The 18,608-nt window shown below is 46.3% G+C and overlaps 1 protein-coding gene across 1 annotated transcript in view; it reads left to right on the top strand.

The window, feature by feature from the left end:
• The window catches only part of LOC309400712 (N(6)-adenosine-methyltransferase catalytic subunit METTL3-like), a 30,694-nt gene extending 15,240 nt beyond the window's left edge, over window positions 1-15,454 (top strand). The window contains exons 6-11 of the mRNA XM_081969346.1: window positions 1,856-2,043; window positions 7,760-7,798; window positions 7,919-8,027; window positions 9,633-9,698; window positions 11,136-11,248; window positions 15,190-15,454. Of these exons, the coding sequence (XP_081825472.1) occupies window positions 1,856-2,043; window positions 7,760-7,798; window positions 7,919-8,027; window positions 9,633-9,698; window positions 11,136-11,248; window positions 15,190-15,301 (627 nt within the window). The 3' untranslated portion in view covers window positions 15,302-15,454. The remainder of the gene's footprint in view (window positions 1-1,855; window positions 2,044-7,759; window positions 7,799-7,918; window positions 8,028-9,632; window positions 9,699-11,135; window positions 11,249-15,189) is intronic.
• The last annotated feature ends 3,154 nt before the right edge of the window (window positions 15,455-18,608 follow it).

Genomic DNA, 18,608 nt, shown 5'->3' with positions numbered 1-18,608 from the left:
ACCCCCCTTATGGCGCGCGAGCCAAAAAACGTTCGCCATCGCTGGACTAGGGTGTGACATGATAGCAATGTTCCAATATCTCAGGGGCTGCCACCAAGAAGAGGGAGTCAAGCTATTCTCCAAATCACCCGAAGGCAGGGCAAGAAGCAATGAGTGGAAACTAATTAAGGAGCGAAGCAACTTAGAACTGAGAAGAAACTTGCTGACAGTTAGAACAATGAATCAATGGAACAGAGGTTGCCTCCAGAAGTTGTGAATGCCCCAACACTGGAAGTCTTTAAGAAGATGTTGGGTAGCCATTTGTCTGAAACGGTATAGGGTTTCCTGCCTAGACAGGGGGTTGGACTAGAAGACCTCCAAGGTCCCTTCCAATTCTATTATTCTATGTTCTAAGCTGAAAACCTGTTGAAAGCCTATCTTATTCTATTATTTATGGTGGTTTGTAGCGTCCTGCAGCCACATGACTTTGACTGTTTGTTTTTTTTCTAATGTTTAAATCAAAAACTGGCATTTATCTTCTGCTTTCCAAGCCAGAAAACCACCCATGGCGAACAATAGGTTTGCACCATGACTGCTGCAAACTGCAGGCTCAATTATGGTCATCGATTGAGGACTGCCTGCAATGGGATTAGCCAAACCCGATGTTTGAATTGTGTGGATAATAAATATCTTGGAATACTTGGTAAGGCCACACTTGGAATACTGCATCCAGGTTTGGTCACCACGATGTAGAAAAGATGTGGAGACTCTAGAAAGAGTGCAGAGAAGAGCAACAAAGATGATTAGGAGACTGGAGACTAAAGCATATGAAGAATCGTTGCAGGAACTGGGTATGTCTAGTTTAATAGAAAGAAGGACTAGGGGAGACATGATAGCAGTGTTTCGATATCTCAGAGGTTGCCACAAAGAAGAGGGAGTCAAACTATTCTCCAAGGCACCTGAGGGTAGAACAAGAAGCAATGGGTGGAAACTAATCAAGGAGAGAAGCCACTTAGAACTGAGGAGAAATTTCCTGACAGTTAGAACAGTGAATCGGTGGAACAGAAGTTGCCTCCAGAAGTTGTGAATGCCCCAACACTGGAAGTCTTTAAGAAGATGTTGGATAGCCATCTGTCTGAAACGGTATAGGGTTTCCTGCCTAGGCAGGGGGTTGGACTAGAAGACCTCCAAGGTCCCTTCCAACTCTGCTATTGTATTGTATTGTATTGTATTTGTGGAGATTCTCAGCCACCCAAGTCGCAGTTACCCCAAAGGTGCACACTAGACTTTGTTTTTTCCTGGAAGACGTTCTCGCTTCTCATCCAAGAAGCTTCTTCAGTTCTTCATTAATGCTGATGAACTGAAGAAGCTTCTTGGATGAGAAGTGAGAACGTCTTTCAGGAAAAAGCAAAGCCCAATTGCCTTTTTGGGGAAAAAAAAGCACCATTGGGACATGCTGGATCCCAAATCACCAAAGGACATCAGAATCTGCTTGCGCTGCTTAACCCACCCCTGGTTTATTAGAATATTCATGACGGGGAGAAACATGGTAACAAGGTCAGCCAATGAATAGGCATAGCAACTCGATCAGCCAATGGGAGCTTAAACAGAAAAAAGCTTAAACGGAAACTACTCTGCGTGCTCCGAACTCAGAACTGAAAACTCCTCTCTGCTGTACTGTTGCCTGTGTTTGCGTGTAACTACTACTACGTTGGAGAAAATCTACATTGGTGCTGTACATTTATTTATCTTCATGGGTTAATACGTATGTAAAGAAAGTTAATGAATCCAGCTAAATCAGTTATTTGTGTGTGCTTTCTGGAAGTAATGTTCTGCAGCAAACTCTGACGTGGTTGCCTCTTTTGTGTGTCGGCAGTGGATCTGTTGCGACATCCGCTACCTGGACGTCAGCATTTTGGGCAAATTTGCTGTGGTGATGGCTGACCCGCCCTGGGACATTCACATGGAACTCCCCTACGGGACGCTCACGGACGACGAGATGAGACGTCTCAACATCCCCGTCCTGCAAGACGACGGGTTCCTTTTTCTGTGGGTCACTGGCCGGTAAGTGAGACGACGGGGAATCTAGGCCTGTTGATGAAAGAGGCAACAGGAAGAAGCCTGGACCAGTCTTGGCTTGGCAAGTGATAAGTTTCTGGTTGGTTGAACTAGGAAATTCCGGGAGGAAAACTACGGGAGCCCAAAAAGATAGAAAGGACGGTTGCAGGAATACCTGCCGGTTGCCAAGTATCAGAATTTTGATCGTGCATCATAGGGATGCTGAAAAAACTCATGCAAAAAACAATATTTTTTAAAAAAAAACGCTGTGAAAACATGTTAGAGCTCATAACTCGCTTTTTTTCAGTGCCACTTGTCTAGTTTAAGGAAGAGAAGCACTAGGGGAGTCTAGTATAATTAAACTAGTCTGTCTACTTCAGGGGCCGGCAAGCTTAAAGCTACAAAGTGGCAGGCCAAAGATTCTTAAAGGAACCTTAAGAAGTAGTGATTTCAACTTTTGCTTCTTTTGCAGACAAAGTGGCTTTTTTGAAGAGAGGCCGCCTGTCAGGCCTGCAGAGGTTCCTTTAAGAATCTTAAAGGAGGGAGAGAAAGGGAGGGGGAGAGAGGGAGAGAAAGGGAGGAAGAGAGAAAGAGGGAGAGGAGGAGGAAGAGAGAGAAAGGGAGAGGGAGAGGAAGAGAGAGGAGGAAGAGGGGGAGGGAGAGAGGAAGGGGGAAGAGAGAGAGGGGGAGAGAGAAAGGAAGAGACGGGGAGAAAGAGAAAGGGAAGAGGGAGAGGAGGAAGAGAGAGGGAGAGAGATAAAGGAAGAGAAGCAGGGAGATAGAGAAAGGGAGGGGGGAGAGAGAGAGAAAGGGAGAAAGAGAGAGAGGTGTCAGACCTGTAGTTATGTTCTTTTTAGGATCTTTGGCCTGCCACACTTTCTTATAATTTCTTATGCTGTTTCATTAGTGTAGTAGTTGGGAGGGGGGAATAGAAAGGAGTAGGATTGTGGAATGTTTTGTTGTCATTCTTTCTAGAAGCTCAAGGTCATCTTTTGTCTCCGTACTTCGACACCTGACCGGAAGCAGAGGGGTGTAGATACCAGTGTGGAAGAAATGGATTGGGGCATGTGATTGATTTACGGGGGTGGTGATAGATCATGAACTTTCAACTGGGTGAACTCTCAGGATGTAAATCAGAGTTGGAATTTCATAGCAGAGTGCCAACATGCCTGTAGTATTAAATTGGAACTTTAAGGATGATTCTGTTCTGGACTCTGATTTACTTTTGCATGGTATTTGGAACGCTGACACAAAGGTCCTAACCGGAAGCTCCCATTTCAATTCTGAAGCCGTCTGGATGTCCGGTTCCCCCACCATAGAGTCTCTTCCCAGCATGGCGCCCTTTTTCCTCTGTCCTAACCGAAAGCCCTATCAATTGTGGAGCCAACCGGAGACAGGGAGCCACAGCAGAGGGATGAAATAGCCACATGAGGCTCGAGAGCCGCAGGTCGCTGACCTCTTGTCTGGTTTAAAGAAGAGGAGGACTAGGGGTGTGTCTAGTTTAATGAACTACCGTGTTTCCCTGAAAAATAAGACCTATCCCGAAAGTAAGTCCTAGCTTGATTTTTTTTACATGCGGGCCCAATATAAGCCCTACCTCCAAAATAAGCCCTAGTTAAGACCCCGACCACTCCGGGGTGCACGGGGTGAGGCAAAACACACAGGTAAAAATCAAGCTAGGGTGGGGATGGGAGGGTAGTGGAGATGCTGGTACCAGTAGGTAAGTACCTACTAGTAATTTACCTTCGGACAATTGCAGCCAGGCATTGCACACTCCAAAACCTCCCTCGATTTGCTGGCCCACTTCTTCTGTGGCCATTTGCCGCTTCTCGCATGCGTAGCCCCCAGCCCCTGTTACGCCGTCAGAGGCCTTCAGGAATGATCTCTGCAGCTGAGAAGCGGACTCCGGATTGATGCGCGGTGCCTCTTGGCCTCGTTTTGCCGTAGACAGTGACGTGCCGTGAGGTTTATGGCTGGTGAGGCACTGACACAGTGGTGGGTTTCAAATTTTTTTAGATTTGTGGACTTCAACTCCCAGAATTCCACAGCCAGGCATGCTCAGTTCCGATTTAAAGCGACAGCATTTGTTTTTCTCCTTTGCGAAAGAAGTTTCCTTCTTTCTTTTTCTTCTCCCTTCCCCTCCTTCCTCCCTCTCTCCCTCCCTCCCCCCTCTCTCAAACACACACACACACACACACAAGTTGGATTGGACTATCTCTCCTACCCCCTTCCCTCTCTCTCACTCACTCTCTCTCAAACAAACACACACACACACACACAAGTTGGATTGGAGGGAAGAGCACCAGCGAGGAGACCACAGGAGGAGGCAGGAAGCCAGTCAAAGAGCCATACTGGATCACACACACTTTCCCCCAGCCCCGGAAGGATCCAGCCCAGCTTTACTGATTACAGGTTTGAAAAGGCAACGTGGCTCTGCCTGCAATCAAACTACACTTTGAAGTTTGAATTCCTCCCCCTCCCTCCGACCCACACGTACCTTTTCCAGCTGTTTCAGAGAGGATTTCAACTCTGCTCTTGCCTCGGGTCCTCTGAAGAAGCCCCACCCAAATGAGCGCCCTCTACTATGAGGCAGGAGAACTGCGTGCCTCACCTACGTCAGGGATTTTTAGGCTTTTAACCCTTGCTTAACTTGATCGAGGGATCACAAAACGCCTTAAGTCAGACTACATGAGGCACGCAGTTCTCCTGCCTCATAGTAGAGGGCGCTTTTTTAAAAGGCTTTTTTAAACAGTTAAGCAGAGTCATCCATGGTGAGGCAGCAACTAGCTCAGCTTTTTCCTTTTACATTTTTTTTTCTTTTCATGATGAGAGTGGTGAGGCTGTGCCTCCCCTGCCTCACCTGACTGCACGTCACTGCCTGTAGATGATAACAGAGCTCCGGATTCACAAGCTCATTCTTGGAGGCTTCTGACAGCAAAATGGAGGCCCGGGGGCGACACGCACAAGCAGCGGCAAATGGACACAAGAAGAAGTGGGCTGGCCGCAGGCTTCTGATGGGCGGAGCTATCGGTAGCGCTGCTGCGAGATTAGTCAGTGGAAGACATCCCCTGAAAATAAGACCTGGTGCTTTTTTTGGTGACCAAAAAAATATAAGACCAGGTCTTCATTTCAGGGAAAATCGGTAGTATGTGTAGTTTAAAGAAGAGAAGGACTAAGGGTGTCTAATTTAATGAACTAGTGTGTCTAATGTGGGATGCAGTGGCTCAGTGGCTAAGGCGCTGAGCTTGTCGATCCCAAAGGTTGGCAGTTCAGCGGTTCGAATCCCTAGCACCACATAACGGAGTGAGCTCCCGTTACTTGTCCCAGCTTCTGCCAACCTAGCAGATCGAAAAATGCAAGTAGAAAAATAGGGACCCCCTTTGGTGGGAAGGTAACAGCATTCCGTTTGCCTTCGGCGTTTAGTCATGCCGGCCACATGACCACGGAGATGTCTTCGGACAGCGTTGGCTCTTTAGCTTTGAAATGGAGATGAGCACCGCCCCCTAGAGTCGGGAACGACTAGCACACATGTGCTAGGGGAACCTTTTCCTTTTATGACTAATGTAAAGAAGAGAAGGACTAGGGGTGACATGATAGCAGTCTTCCAATATCTAGGGGGCTACCATAAAAAAGAGGGAGTCAAGCTATTCTCCAAAGCGTCTGAATGTAGGACAAGAAGCGATGGATGGAAACTAATCAAGGAGGGAAACAACCTAGAACTAAGGAGAAATTTCCTGGCAGTTAGAACAATTAAATCAGGGGAACATTTTGACTTTAGAAGTTGTGGGTGCCCCATTTCGGGAGCTTTTTACGAAGAATTTGGACAACCCTTTGTCTGCCATGCGATAGGGTTTCCTGCTTGAGCAGGGGGTTGGACTAGAAGACCTCCAAGGTCCCTTCCAACTCTGTGATTCTGTTCTGATGTTCTGCTAAACTGCCCGGAAATCTCTGCCGGTCAGAGATATGTAAATTGGATTCCAGGGCTTTAAAAAAATTATCCTAGAAGACGAAGGAGGCAAAACACATCCTCTAATGTTGCCATGAGTATTGCATGGAACTAGCCATGAAGTCGACGTTCCTAAGTGAAAAACGGTTGAGTCACTTTTTTCCGGGCCATTTATAACTTCAATCACTAAAAAAAAAAATGTTTTAAATGTAACAGATGAACAGTTGGAAGGGACCTTGTAGGTCATCTAGTCCACCCTGCCCAAGCAGGAGACCCTACACCATTTCTAACAGATAGCAGTCCAGTCTCTTCTTGAAATCTTCCAGTGATGAAGCTCCCACAACTTCTGAAGGCAACTTCTGTTCCATTGGTTGATTGCACTCATGGCCAGAAAATTTCTCCTTATTTCCAGGTTGAATCTCTCCTTGTTCAGTTTCCATCCATTATTCCTTGTCTGGCCTTCAAGTGCCTTGGAAAATAACCCCACCTCTCTGTGGCAGCCTCTCGAATATTGGAAGTCTGCTATCATGTCTCTCCTGGTCCTTCTCTTAACTAGACCAGCCATGCCGAGTTCCTGCTTTACTTTTACTTTACTTTTATTTAGATTTTTATACCGCCCCCTCTCCCCAAAGGGACTCGGGGCGGTGTACAGTCAAATAAAAACACATCAATAAATAGAAAATACAAACACAAAGAGGAGGCAATAAGAAACTGTACATATCTGAAGTAAAGTAGTTAAAAGCAATATTTAAATACCCTAAAAATACCCAATTAAAATTAAAATCTGCCAGGAGGTAGAATAAAACTATAAATGGGCCAGGCCGGCTAAACGGAACAGGTGAGTCTTCAGTTTTTGTCGAAAGGAGCGGAAGTCGGTGGTGGTTCTGATATCGTTCTGCAACCGTTCTTCCTATGTTTTAGTCTCCAGCCCTCTAATCATCCTGTTTGCTCTTCTCTGCCCTTTTTTCTAGTGTTTCAACATCTTTTTTTATAGTGTGGTGACCAAAACTGGATGCAGCATTCTAGGTGTGGCCTTACTAAGGCTTTATAGCGTGGTATCTGTTATGTCCCAGCTGTCAATCAGCACAGTTTTAATTTAATTTAATTTAATAATTAGATTTCTAGACCGCCCCCTCTCCCCGAAGGGACTCGGGGCGGTGTACAGGTATAAATTTAAAAAACCATACAAACAATAGTATACATAGCTAAAATTAGATTAAATAACCCCTGTACGAATTTATAAAAATTAAAAACTTCGACCATAAAACCAATCAGAAAAATTTAAAAATAAGACTGAGGTGGGAAAGCTGGAATTAGGCCAGGCCGGCTAGCTGAAACAGGTGGGTTTTAAGTTTCTGACGGAAGGAGCGGAGGTCGGTAGTCATTCTAATGTCAGGGGGAAGGACATACATTGGTTAAGCATGAGTTAAGCTGTGTTCTATTGGTTAACGTTAAGCTAAGTTCTTATTGGTTAACGGGTTGACAGCTGTGGGTTTAAAATAAATGGTCAACCCAGAGTTCGTTGTATTCGTTCTGAAGCAGTGGTGAATAAACCGTTCCGTTAAAAGTCTCCGACTCTCACATTGAATACCGTCCAGAATATATAAAAGTATCGGTACCTCCCTGGATCTTGATTGTATTCCTCTGTTAATGCAGAGTTGAGGAGTACCAGTCTTTGGTGTGATGGAGAGAACTTTCTTTCCCACTGAAGAGTCTGTGTGCCTTTTTGGAAGGATGAACTCTTGATTGACTAACCCGTTTCCATCTTGCCCACAGAGCCATGGAATTAGGGCGTGAGTGTCTCAATCTGTGGGGGTGAGTATGGGATTGTCATTGCCGTTTTCTCCCTGGGGTAGGAAAGGGACCTTGTCCACCCCTTAACCTTTTGCCTCTTTGATCGGGCTCTGTTTTCTGTCCCCCTCTCCGGCCAATCAGGTACGAGCGGGTGGATGAGATCATCTGGGTGAAAACCAATCAGCTGCAGCGTATTATCCGAACCGGACGGACGGGCCATTGGCTCAATCACGGCAAGGAGCACTGCTTGGTAAATAGAGGGACAATTGGAGCCTGCCCAACCCCTGACCGCCACCTGGAAAATGTAGCACATTAAGTCTCATGTACCAGCTCCCTGTTGGGGCCTGCCAGTGGCCAGCAGAGCTGGCAGCAGATTCAGACATTGAGGAGGTTGGGGAGGAACATGGGCCCGTCCTGGAGTCTGGGGAAGGCTCTGATGAGGGCTCTGTGTTGGAGGCAGAGATGGGGCCAGGGCTGTCTGACAGTTATCAGCTGCCTTCAGAGTCAGACATCAGTGAGGCAGAGGAACAGCTGGAGCCTGTTCCCAGTGTGCGCATGCAGAGTTGCCAGACGAAGGGAACGGCTAAAGAACAGGGGTCAACTTGGGAGTAAGGCCACAGTTGGACAGTGAATGGCCCCTCCCAGAGGAAATAAAAGAGGAGCGAAAGGGGAGTGGAGTTTGCAGGAGACCATTAGTTCGCTTCATTGGTTCGTGACTCTCTGAGACTCCTTACCAAGTTTTGCAGATACCGGCCTGGCAGCTCTCCAAGCCAGAGAAGGTCTGCGACTGTAAATCCTCCCTTGAAAGACTTTGCTGGAGGTGAATGAGCAGAATTCAGAGTCAATTAATAAAAGGGTTTTTTTGTCGGGACCAGGAGATTGCTTCATGCTCTCGAGAAGCCTCGGTCACAACAGAAGGAGACTATAGTATGAGAATTGGATAGCAACACGTATTAAATTTAGGATGGAATTGATTTGGATTTTCTAGAATTGTTTTTGTGCCGGAGATTTATCGGCTTTGCTATTGAGGAGAAGACATGCGGCCAGGGGGAAGCTCTTTTGAATGTACCCCATGTTTTGTTGGGGGATCACTCACTCTACATGATGTGCACCAGAGAATTCCCACTATCAATTGTCTCCGTTATAAGTTAACAAATGGGGGTTTTTTTTGGTCAGGAGAAGGAATTGCTTCCTGCCCTGGGGAAGCCTAGGTCAGGACACTCCCCACCATTAAGTAGTATCACCTGGATGAGAATGTCTTCTCTCGAAGGTAAGGGTTCATTCTTCGAGCTGGTGGGTTTTTGTTACCAGGCTAGATAACACGCTACCGCCCGCCAGGTTCGGCCCAGCTGCTCACTTGATAGATGTGTCGGTGCTGCTCCTGTAAGCCTTTTGACTTTTTTGGCCCACGAGAGGTCATCAAAAGTCTACAGTTGTTAAGTGAATCAGGCGCTTATCCTGGCGATGATCTAGGGGAAACGTGATGGCAGTCTTCCAATATCTCTGGGGTTGCCCCAAAGAAGAGGGAGCCAAGCTATTCTCCAAGGCACCCGAGGGTAGAACAAGAAGCAACGGGTGGAAACTAATCAAGGAGAGAAGCAACTTAGAACTGAGGAGAAATTTCCTGACGGTTAGAACAATTAATCAGTGGAACAGAAGTTGCCTCCAGAAGTTGTGAATGCCCCAACACTGGAAGTCTTTAAGAAGATGTTGGATAGCCATTTGTCTGAAACGGTGTAGGGTTTCCTGCCTAGGCAGGGGGTTGGACTAGAAGACCTCCAAGGTCCCCTTCCAACTCTGCTATTGTATTGTATGGGATGGCGTCTGACTGCCTTCGTTTGCTTTTGATGGATAGGTTGGCGTTAAAGGAAACCCCCAAGGCTTCAACAGAGGACTGGACTGCGACGTCATTGTGGCAGAGGTGAGGTGACCCGATGCTCTTCGGTTGAGGTCCATCAATCAGAATACAGCTGGAAGGGACCTGGGAGATCTTCAAGTCCAACCCCTGCTCAAGCAGGAGACTCTATAGAGCAGCGATGGCGAACCTTTTTTGGCTCGCGTGCCAAAAGATGGGGGGGAGCGCAGGGGGGGGGGTCGTGCGTGGGCGTGCCACACCCATAATGCAATGCGCGACACCCACCCACCCCAGTGCGCATGTGCTCATGACAGGCGCTCCCCCTCATTTTTGGCATGCTTTTTGCGCCCTCCCCAGGCTCCAGAGGCGTTAGAGGATCCTGGGGAGGGTGAAAACAGCCTCCCCCTGCCCTCCCAGAGGCTTCAGGAGCTTCCCTGAAGCTTTAAACGGAGCGTTTAAGCCCTCCACAGTCTTCAGGGACCTTCAGGAGGCTTCCCTACTCTACCCTACGCCACTCCAATCCACTCCACTCCATTTTTATTCTTATTCTATTTCCTATTCTATGCTATTTCATTCCATTCCATTTTTATTCTTACTCTATTCCCTTTCCTATCCTATCCTACCCTACTCTGTTTCATTCCATTCCATTTTTATTCTTATTTTATTCCCTTTCCTATCCTATTCTATTTCATTCCATTCCATTTTTATTCTTATTCTATTCCCTTTCCTATCCTATCCTACCCTACTCTGTTTGATTGCATTCCATTTTTATTCTTATTTTATTCCCTTTCCTATCCTATCCTATTTTATTTCATTCCATTCCATTCCATTTTTATTCTTATTCTATTCCCTTTCCTATCCTATCCTATCCTATTCTATTTCATTCCATTTTTATTCTTATTCTATTCCCTTTCCTATCCTATTCCATTCCATTCCATTTTTATTCTTACTCTATTCCCTTTCCTATCCTATCCTATCCTATTCTATTTCATTCCATTCCATTTTTATCCTTATTCTATTCCCTTTCCTATCCTATCCTATTCCATTCCATTCCATTTTTATTCTTATTCTATTCCCTTTCCTACCCTACCCTATTCTATTTCATTCCATTCCATTTTTATTCTTATTCTATTTCCTTTCCTATCCTATCCTATTCTATTTCATTCCATTCCATTTTTATTCTTATTCTATTCCCTTTCCTATCCTATCCTATCCTATTCTATTTCATTCCCTTTTTATTCTTATTCTATTCCCTTTCCTATCCTATTCTATTCCATTCCATTCCATTTTTATTCTTATTCTATTTCCTTTCTTATCCTATTCCCTATTCTATTTTGTTCTCTTCTATTCTTTTCTGTTCTGTTCTATCCTATCCTATCCTATCTTACCCTAATCCTATCCTTCTATTCTATTCTATTCTATTCTATTCTATTCTATTCTATTCTAGCCTTGTAGGTTGCTGCCTTGGGAAGCCTTTGAAACTTACTCTCTGTTGCCCTGCAGGTTCGCTCCACCAGTCACAAACCAGATGAGATTTACGGCATGATCGAGCGGCTTTCTCCAGGCACCCGCAAGATCGAGCTGTTTGGACGACCTCACAACGTACAACCCAACTGGTGAATGGTTTCTCCCCTCACATTGTTGAACCAAACCTAGCTTGAAATCTGACAGAGTAGAAAGCAAGCTATAGTTTCCAGGCCCAAATTTAGAAAAGACGTGGGTTTTTTTTTGTTGTTGTTGTTTTAATCTCCGAAAAACTAGAACAGCATTCGCTCCAACTGGGTTCCAGAATGTGGTTTTTCCCCTCACGTTGTTGAGCCGAATTTGAAATCTTGCAGAATAAGAATAGGAAGAGAGCCAGAGTTTCCAGGCCAAAATTGTAAAAAGGCCTTATTTTTAAAATCTCTTTAAAAAAAAACTACAATAGCATTTGCCCAACCGGGTTCCAAAATTTGATTTCTCCCCTCACAATGAACCAAACTAATTTGAAATCTTGCAGGATAGGAAGCAAACCAAAATTCAGAAAGATCTGTTTGTTTGTTTTTAAAATCTCTGAAAAACTACAATAGCATTCACACAACTGGGTTCCAAAAGTTGGTTTCTCCCCTCATGAGAACCAAACCTACCGTATTTTTCGGAGTATAAGACGCACCTTTTTCCCTCAAAAAAGAGGCTGAAAATCTGGGTGCGTCTTATACACTGAATACAGCATTTTTTTGCCTCCGGAAACCCCGGCCCTTCATCAAAATGGCTGTGCATAGCCTTTAGGAGGCTTTCAGAGTGCTCCCGGGGGCTGGGGAGGACAGAATTGGGCAAAAAACTGGCAGTTTTTTTGCTCAATTTTTCCCTCCCATCTATAAACCTCGTAAAGGCTATGCATACCCTTTTCTTGACAAAAAGCAGGCCCGTTTTTGCGAAGAATGGACCATTTTTTCCTCGTTTTTAGGGCCCCCACCCCCCCAGGAGCACTCTACAAGCCTTCTAAAGGCTATTCAAGCCCTTTTTTAAAACAAAAAACAAAAACCCGTTCCCGTTTTCAAAAAAAACGGGCCGTTTTGGGGAGGTCTGCAGAGTGCAAAAACTTTTTTTTTTTTAAATTTCCCTCTTCAAAGTCTTGGTGCGTCTTATACTCCGAAAACTACGGTAAATTGAAATCTTGCTGGATAGGAAGAAAACCATAGTTTCCAGCCTGAAATTCAGAAAAATCTGGGTGTTTTGTGTTTTTTTTTAAATCTACGACAGCATTCGCCCAACTGGCTTCCAGAATTTGGTGTCTTCTCCCACGTTTTGAAATCTAGCAGTCTAGGAAGCAAACCGTAGCTTTCCAGGCTGAAATTTAGGAAGACCTACTTTAAAAAAAAAAAAAAATCTCTGAAAAACTACAAATGCATTCGCCTAACGGGGGTCCAGAATTTGGCTTCTCCAGTGGTGGGATGCTGATGGTTTAACAACTAGTTCGGTGAGTGCTCAGATGCGTGCTTGCGTGCAGTGCTGAAAATGGAGCATTTAGAAGCTCAGCTGCTTATCTTCCAAAGTCAGGAACAGTAAGTAGAACAGCGGGGGGGAGGAGGGAGGAATCAGCTCAGTGGTGAGTTCCGGATTCCGTTCCAACTGGTACGGTTGGAACGGCCCCGGCGTCACCCACATGGACGCGCGCAGCACACTTGTGCGTGCCGCGCTCATGCGTTGTAGCGGCAAACGAGGCTTCCGCAAACCTCCGGGACACTCCAGCTGCTGGGCGGAGTGTCGCGCAGGTGCTGTACTCGCCGTGCGCGGAAGCGCCGAAAGCTTTAAAACACAGTGTTTTAAGGAGCTCAGGCAGGCGGGTGGGCTCTCCGGAGCACCGTACCGGAACGGTACCCAGTGCTCCGGGCAGGCTCCGGTACGCCCGTACCAGGGCGTACCGCCTGCAACCCACCACTGAATCAGCTGTGCCACGTGATTGAGATGCGCTAGAAAGCAGGAAATAAAGGACAGGATAGGGCGGGGGCGGGTGGGTGGGGCCAACTGATCGTCTGAGCTACCGGTTCACCCTAAGCGGTACGAACCGGCTGAATACCACTTCTGGTGTCCCCCCTCACGTTGTTGAACCAAACTTAACTTGAAATCTAATTTGAATAGGAAGCAAGCCGTAGTTTCCAGGCCGGAATTTAGAAAGACCTGGGCTTGGTTTTTGTTTTTTTTTAACCTCTGAAAAATTACAACAGCATTTGCCCAACTGGGTTCCAGAATTTAAATTAAGGTTGTTGGGAGTCTGCCAATCGGCTCCTCTTCCTCGTTTCTTGGCTGTAGGCTCAAAAACCCATTTACGGCCAAGGTATACGGAACTTTTCAGAGTATAAGACGCACCTTCACACACACACACACCAAAAGAGGCTGGAAATGTCGGTGCGTCTTATACACCGAATACGGCCATTTTTGGCTTCCCCAAACCCCACCCTGAGCGTCCCACTGTTGCCAAAAACGGGGGGCGCAGTGGGTTTGAAAGGTCTACAGAGCGCTCCTGGGGGACGGGGAGGGCAAAAATTATATTTTTTCTTGTTTTACTCTTCGAAATATTGGTGCGTCTTATACTCCAGTGTGTCTTATAGTCCAAAAAATACGGTATTTATTTTAAGGTTATGAGACTACTGACAATGCAGTAGTCCTTCTTTTTTTGTCCTCCTTTTGTCTTTTGTCCTTCTAAAACGGACAAAAGACAAAGAAGTATATGGCACTCTAGATATGAAACCGCTATTTCTAATTCCTCATTATTGGGCGTTTCCCCAAGATTGCTTGAAACTGCTCTCATTCCTCCATGTTTAAGTAGGAATCTCTTCATTGGTCAGCCAGATGCTATTAGAGGGAGTCCCCGACTTACCAACATAATTGGAATCAGAACCTCTGTCGCTAGATGAGGTAGCCATTAAGTGACTCCTGTCTGATTTTACAACCGTTTTACTGCAGCATTAAGAAGCAAACCACTGGGTTAAGCGAAGGCCATGCTTGTTAAATGAAGCACGCCGTCGCTAAGTGAATGCGACTTTTCCCCACCGGCTTTTGCTGGTCGGAAGACGGCTGGGAAGATTGCAAGTGGCAATCCCCGGGATGCCGCAACCATCCTAAATACACATCCGTTGCCAAGCACCCAAATTTTCACTCACGTAACTACAGGGACAGTACAAAGTTGTAACTTTGAACAGTGACACAAATGGTTCTTAAGTTGAGCATTGCCTGTTTGGGTAGTTTGTCCTTGATGCAAACACACACTGGTTGGTACCCACAAATCATGGCTTGTTCTCAACAGAGGTGGAGGTAGCATCCATACATGGGTTGACCTTGTCCGCCTTCTGATTGAACTGAGTCTGATGAAAGTTAGACACGCCCCTTGTTCCTAGCCTCACCCAGCTTTACGACTCAGTCCACTTCATGGACGGTCGTGTCATGGTGTGTCTCCCGAGCACTTTGCTGATTTAATGATTGGTTGAAGAATTAATTGATATTGACTCCTTGTACTGTGAGTGGGACTGGAATGGTATTCTGAGCTGTCAACTTGGGCTGGAGCATGAGGGCTCAGGCCCATAGCTCGCCCTGTGGGCCATCTGCCTCCCAGGCCCTGACTAGGCGGGAGAGAGCGTAGCGCTCTTGAAAGGTCACTACCTGGACCTCGAATCCCCGCCTATCTCGGACGGCAAGGAACGATCGCAGTGCTATTGGGGATCCCTTCAAAACGGAGAGGCAGGAGGTGAGACCCTGAATCGGCCCAGGCCTTTGTCCCTGCAGTGTTCTGCCCAGAGACTATCGCTTGTAGCAGGGCGGCTAGAGAATGTTGAAAAGGGCACGAACCGCCATTTTGGTTGCTAATTCCCTTTTGAAATGGCGGATGCTGCAATTGCTGTTCCAAAGGCTGAGGGAACTGGAGCCCAAGGGCTTCTAATCACGGTGGAGGCTTCCACTTCCCAGGCTGCAGCAGATCCCAAGGGACACAAAAAATCCGACAAAGACGCTGCCTATGCCAAACGGAAGATCGACCCTCCGCCTTTCTCATGATATTTTGCCTATTCTCTTTGTCCTCCAGGATCACCCTTGGCAACCAACTGGATGGGATCCATTTGCTGGACCCCGATGTGGTAGCTCAGTTCAAGCAACGGTACCCGGATGGAATTATCTCCAAGCCTAAAAACATGTGAGCCCGCGTGCGAAAAAGAGGCTGCCATAATGGACCAAGGAGAAGAGGACAACTGCCCATGGAGTCGTGTCGTTGGCTCGGGAGTACAAATGGCAGCAAGGCAAAGAAGGATGTGTATATTCTAATCTTTTAATAAAATGGGTGTTTTTCTAGAGCCGAAGGGCCATCGGGGATTAGCAGGAGACCTGCGAGAGGAAATACTCTCCTGCAACCGTTTGAGTGAGCCCACTTTGCTGCCAGAAAACCAAATGCAATAGTTGTACCATGCGATCCACGGGGACGCAGTGGTTAGAGTGCAGTACTGCAGGCTACTTCTGCTGACTGCCGGCTGCCTGCAATTTGGCAGGTCGAATCGCACCAGGCTCAAGGTTGATTCAGCCTTCCATCCTTCCAAGGTCGATAAAATGAGGAGCCAGATGGTTGGAGGTGATACGCTGACTCTAAATCAGGGGTATCAAACTCGATTTCATTGAGGGCTGCATCAGGTGGGGGGAGGGGGCAGGGATGGGCATGGCAAGGGTGGGCGTGGCCAGCTTAACACCCGTTTTTGCCTGCGATGGAGTCCTGCAGCACTCTGCCAGCGAAAACTGAGCTTGGGGGACGCACGCGGGGCCCCTGAGCTCCATTTTTACTGGCAGAGGCACCGCGGGCCGGTCCTCTGGTGTTTCCAGGCCGGCCCTGCTGGCCAGATCTAAGCACTCCATGGGCTAGATCCAGCCCGCAGGCTTTGATTTTGACACTCTGCTCTAAACTGCTTAGAGAAGGGATATAAAGTACCGAGAAGCAGCATATAATTCTAAGTGTTATTGCTAGTGCTACATACCGTGTTTCTCCAAAAATTAGACAGTGTCTTATTTTCTTTTCACCCCTGAAATAAGCACTTGGCCTTATTTTCGGGGAGGTCTTATTGTTGAGGTGCAGGAGGCAGCAAGCATGGTCACCTCAGGGCTGCTGCTATGTTATAGTATTTTTGGGGAGGGCTTATTTTAGCGCATGGGCTCAAAAGCCCGATTGCGCTTATTATCTGGGGAGGTCTTAACCAGAGGTAGTCCTCGACTTACAAGTTTGTTTAGAGACCGCTCAAAGATACAACGGTACTGAGAAAAAGGGACTTGTGACCGTTTTTCACACATGACTGTTGCAGCATCCCCAATGTGTCATGATTTACATTAGGATCAGTGGTGAGTTGTAGGCGGTACGCCCCGGTACGGGTGTACCGGAGCCAGCCCAGAGCATCGGATGCAGTTCCGGTACGGTGCTCCGGAGGGCCCACAAGTCCGCCCGTGCTCCTTACCAGTCTTTTACATCTTCTGCGCTTCCATGCATGTGCATGGCACTTACAGCACCTGCACGCCGCTTCGCTGAGCAGCTGAAGTGTCGCGGAGCCGCTGACACCTGCCGCCCGTTATGCGCGTCCATGTGGGTCCGGAACCCACCACTGATTAAGATGCTTGACCACTGGTTCATATTTATGACGGTAGCAAGTGTTCTGGAGTCAAGCCATCTTTTGTGACCTGAGAGGCAAAATCAAGGAGGAAGTCAGATTCAAACTTAACCAGTGCAGTGGTTCCCTTCACAAAGATGGCAAGAAAGGTCGTAAAATGGGACGGAACTCACTTGGCAAATTTCTCTCTTAGCAACACACACACACACACTGGGCTCAGTGGTGGCCGTTAAGTCGAGGACTACCTGTAGCACTGTTTGACGTTGAGGGTCGAGGGAGACTGAACTCCCGTCGGTATTGCCCCATCTCAGCTGGCAACAAAAGGAAAAGGTTTCACTCTTGATCTTGGGATTGGTTCTGAGATTTGGGGGTGACCGTCCCCTCTTGCTGAAGGATAGGGAAAGGGGAATTTATCAGCAGACCTCACCGGCAGGTCGAAAACACCTTACATTTGAAAAACCAAGGTCACTCTTTTGAAGACAACAAAGTCCACATTCCGGATCGATAGGACCATTGGTTTAGAAGAGGGGTTCAAAGAGGTCATTTATGTTAATGCTAGCTGATATCCTGGCGTTGCCCGGGTATTTATTTATAGGGTGGGGGGGAAATGTCCAGACCAAATGTAATTTCTAATGTTGGATATTCTCCCTTACCAGAGAAAACTCCCTTGTGGACTACTGTGAAGCCGTAACTCCACTGCTGCACAGTAGAAGCCATTTTACGGTAGTACAGTAGAAGCCATTTGAAGGCACAACAGGAGAACCCACACCCCGAGGGGTTTTAGGGGTGTCTTACCCTCCACAGTATTTGTTTCCAGAGAATAAGTCATCTGTGTACCAAGTCTGGTTGACATTGCTTGAGGCATTCCAGAGTTATGCTGGAAAATACACATACACAGCGATAGAGAGAGAGAGAGAGAGAGAGAGAGAGAGATACTGTAGATGATAGATAGATAGATAGATAGATGATAGATAGATAGATAGATAGATAGATAGATGATAGATAGATAGATAGATAGATAGATGATAGATTATATATAGAGTAAGATAGATAGATAGACAGACAGAGATATATAGATATAGATGATAGATAGATAGATAGATAGATAGATAGATAGATAGATAGATAGATAGATAGATAGATAGATAGATAGATGATAGATAGATAGATATAGATAGATGATTGATGATAGATAGATATGATGGATGGTTAGATAGATAGATAGATAGATGATAGATAGATAGATAGATAGATAGATAGATAGATAGATAGATAGAGATAGATAGATAGATAGATAGATAGATAGATAGATAGATAGATAGATAGATAGATAGATAGATAGATAGATAGATCGATCAGCCCTCTCAGCAGCGTGGGGAAGATAAGGCACCACCATATCTTAGTCCTAAAGGTGCTTTTTTCTCAAGAGGCAACTGGTTTTTCTTTGAAGACATTTCGCTTCTCCTCCAAGAAGCTTCTTCAGCTCTGACTGGATGATGGGGAATGGAAGGATTTATACTCCTTGCAGGCAGCTGGTCATTTGCATCCCTTTAGAAGGTCGTTGAGGCCACTTGGAGGTTTATCTGTGTCCTCGGGGGGGGGGGGAGGCGGGGGTGTCACCTGAGTAGTGTCAATGGTTCCTGTAAGCCTGCAATTTTTTTTCTGGAAATCCGCTCATACTCCCAATACCCATTCAAAGGGAGTGTATGGCTAAAAGGATGCAAATGAGCAGCTGTCTGCAAGGAGTATAAATCCTTCCATTGCCCGCAGTCAGAACTGAAGGAGCTTCTTGGACGAGAAGCAAAACGTTTTCAAAGAAAAAAAAACAAAACAGAAAAGTCCAGTTGCCTCCTGAATAAATAAA

This window comes from Natrix helvetica (genome assembly GCF_964273705.1).
Source record: "Natrix helvetica genome assembly, chromosome: W".
Lineage (NCBI taxonomy): Eukaryota > Metazoa > Chordata > Lepidosauria > Squamata > Natricidae > Natrix > Natrix helvetica.
Note: the sequence above shows the minus strand (reverse complement) of the source record. Positions and strands in the feature narration are given on the sequence as shown.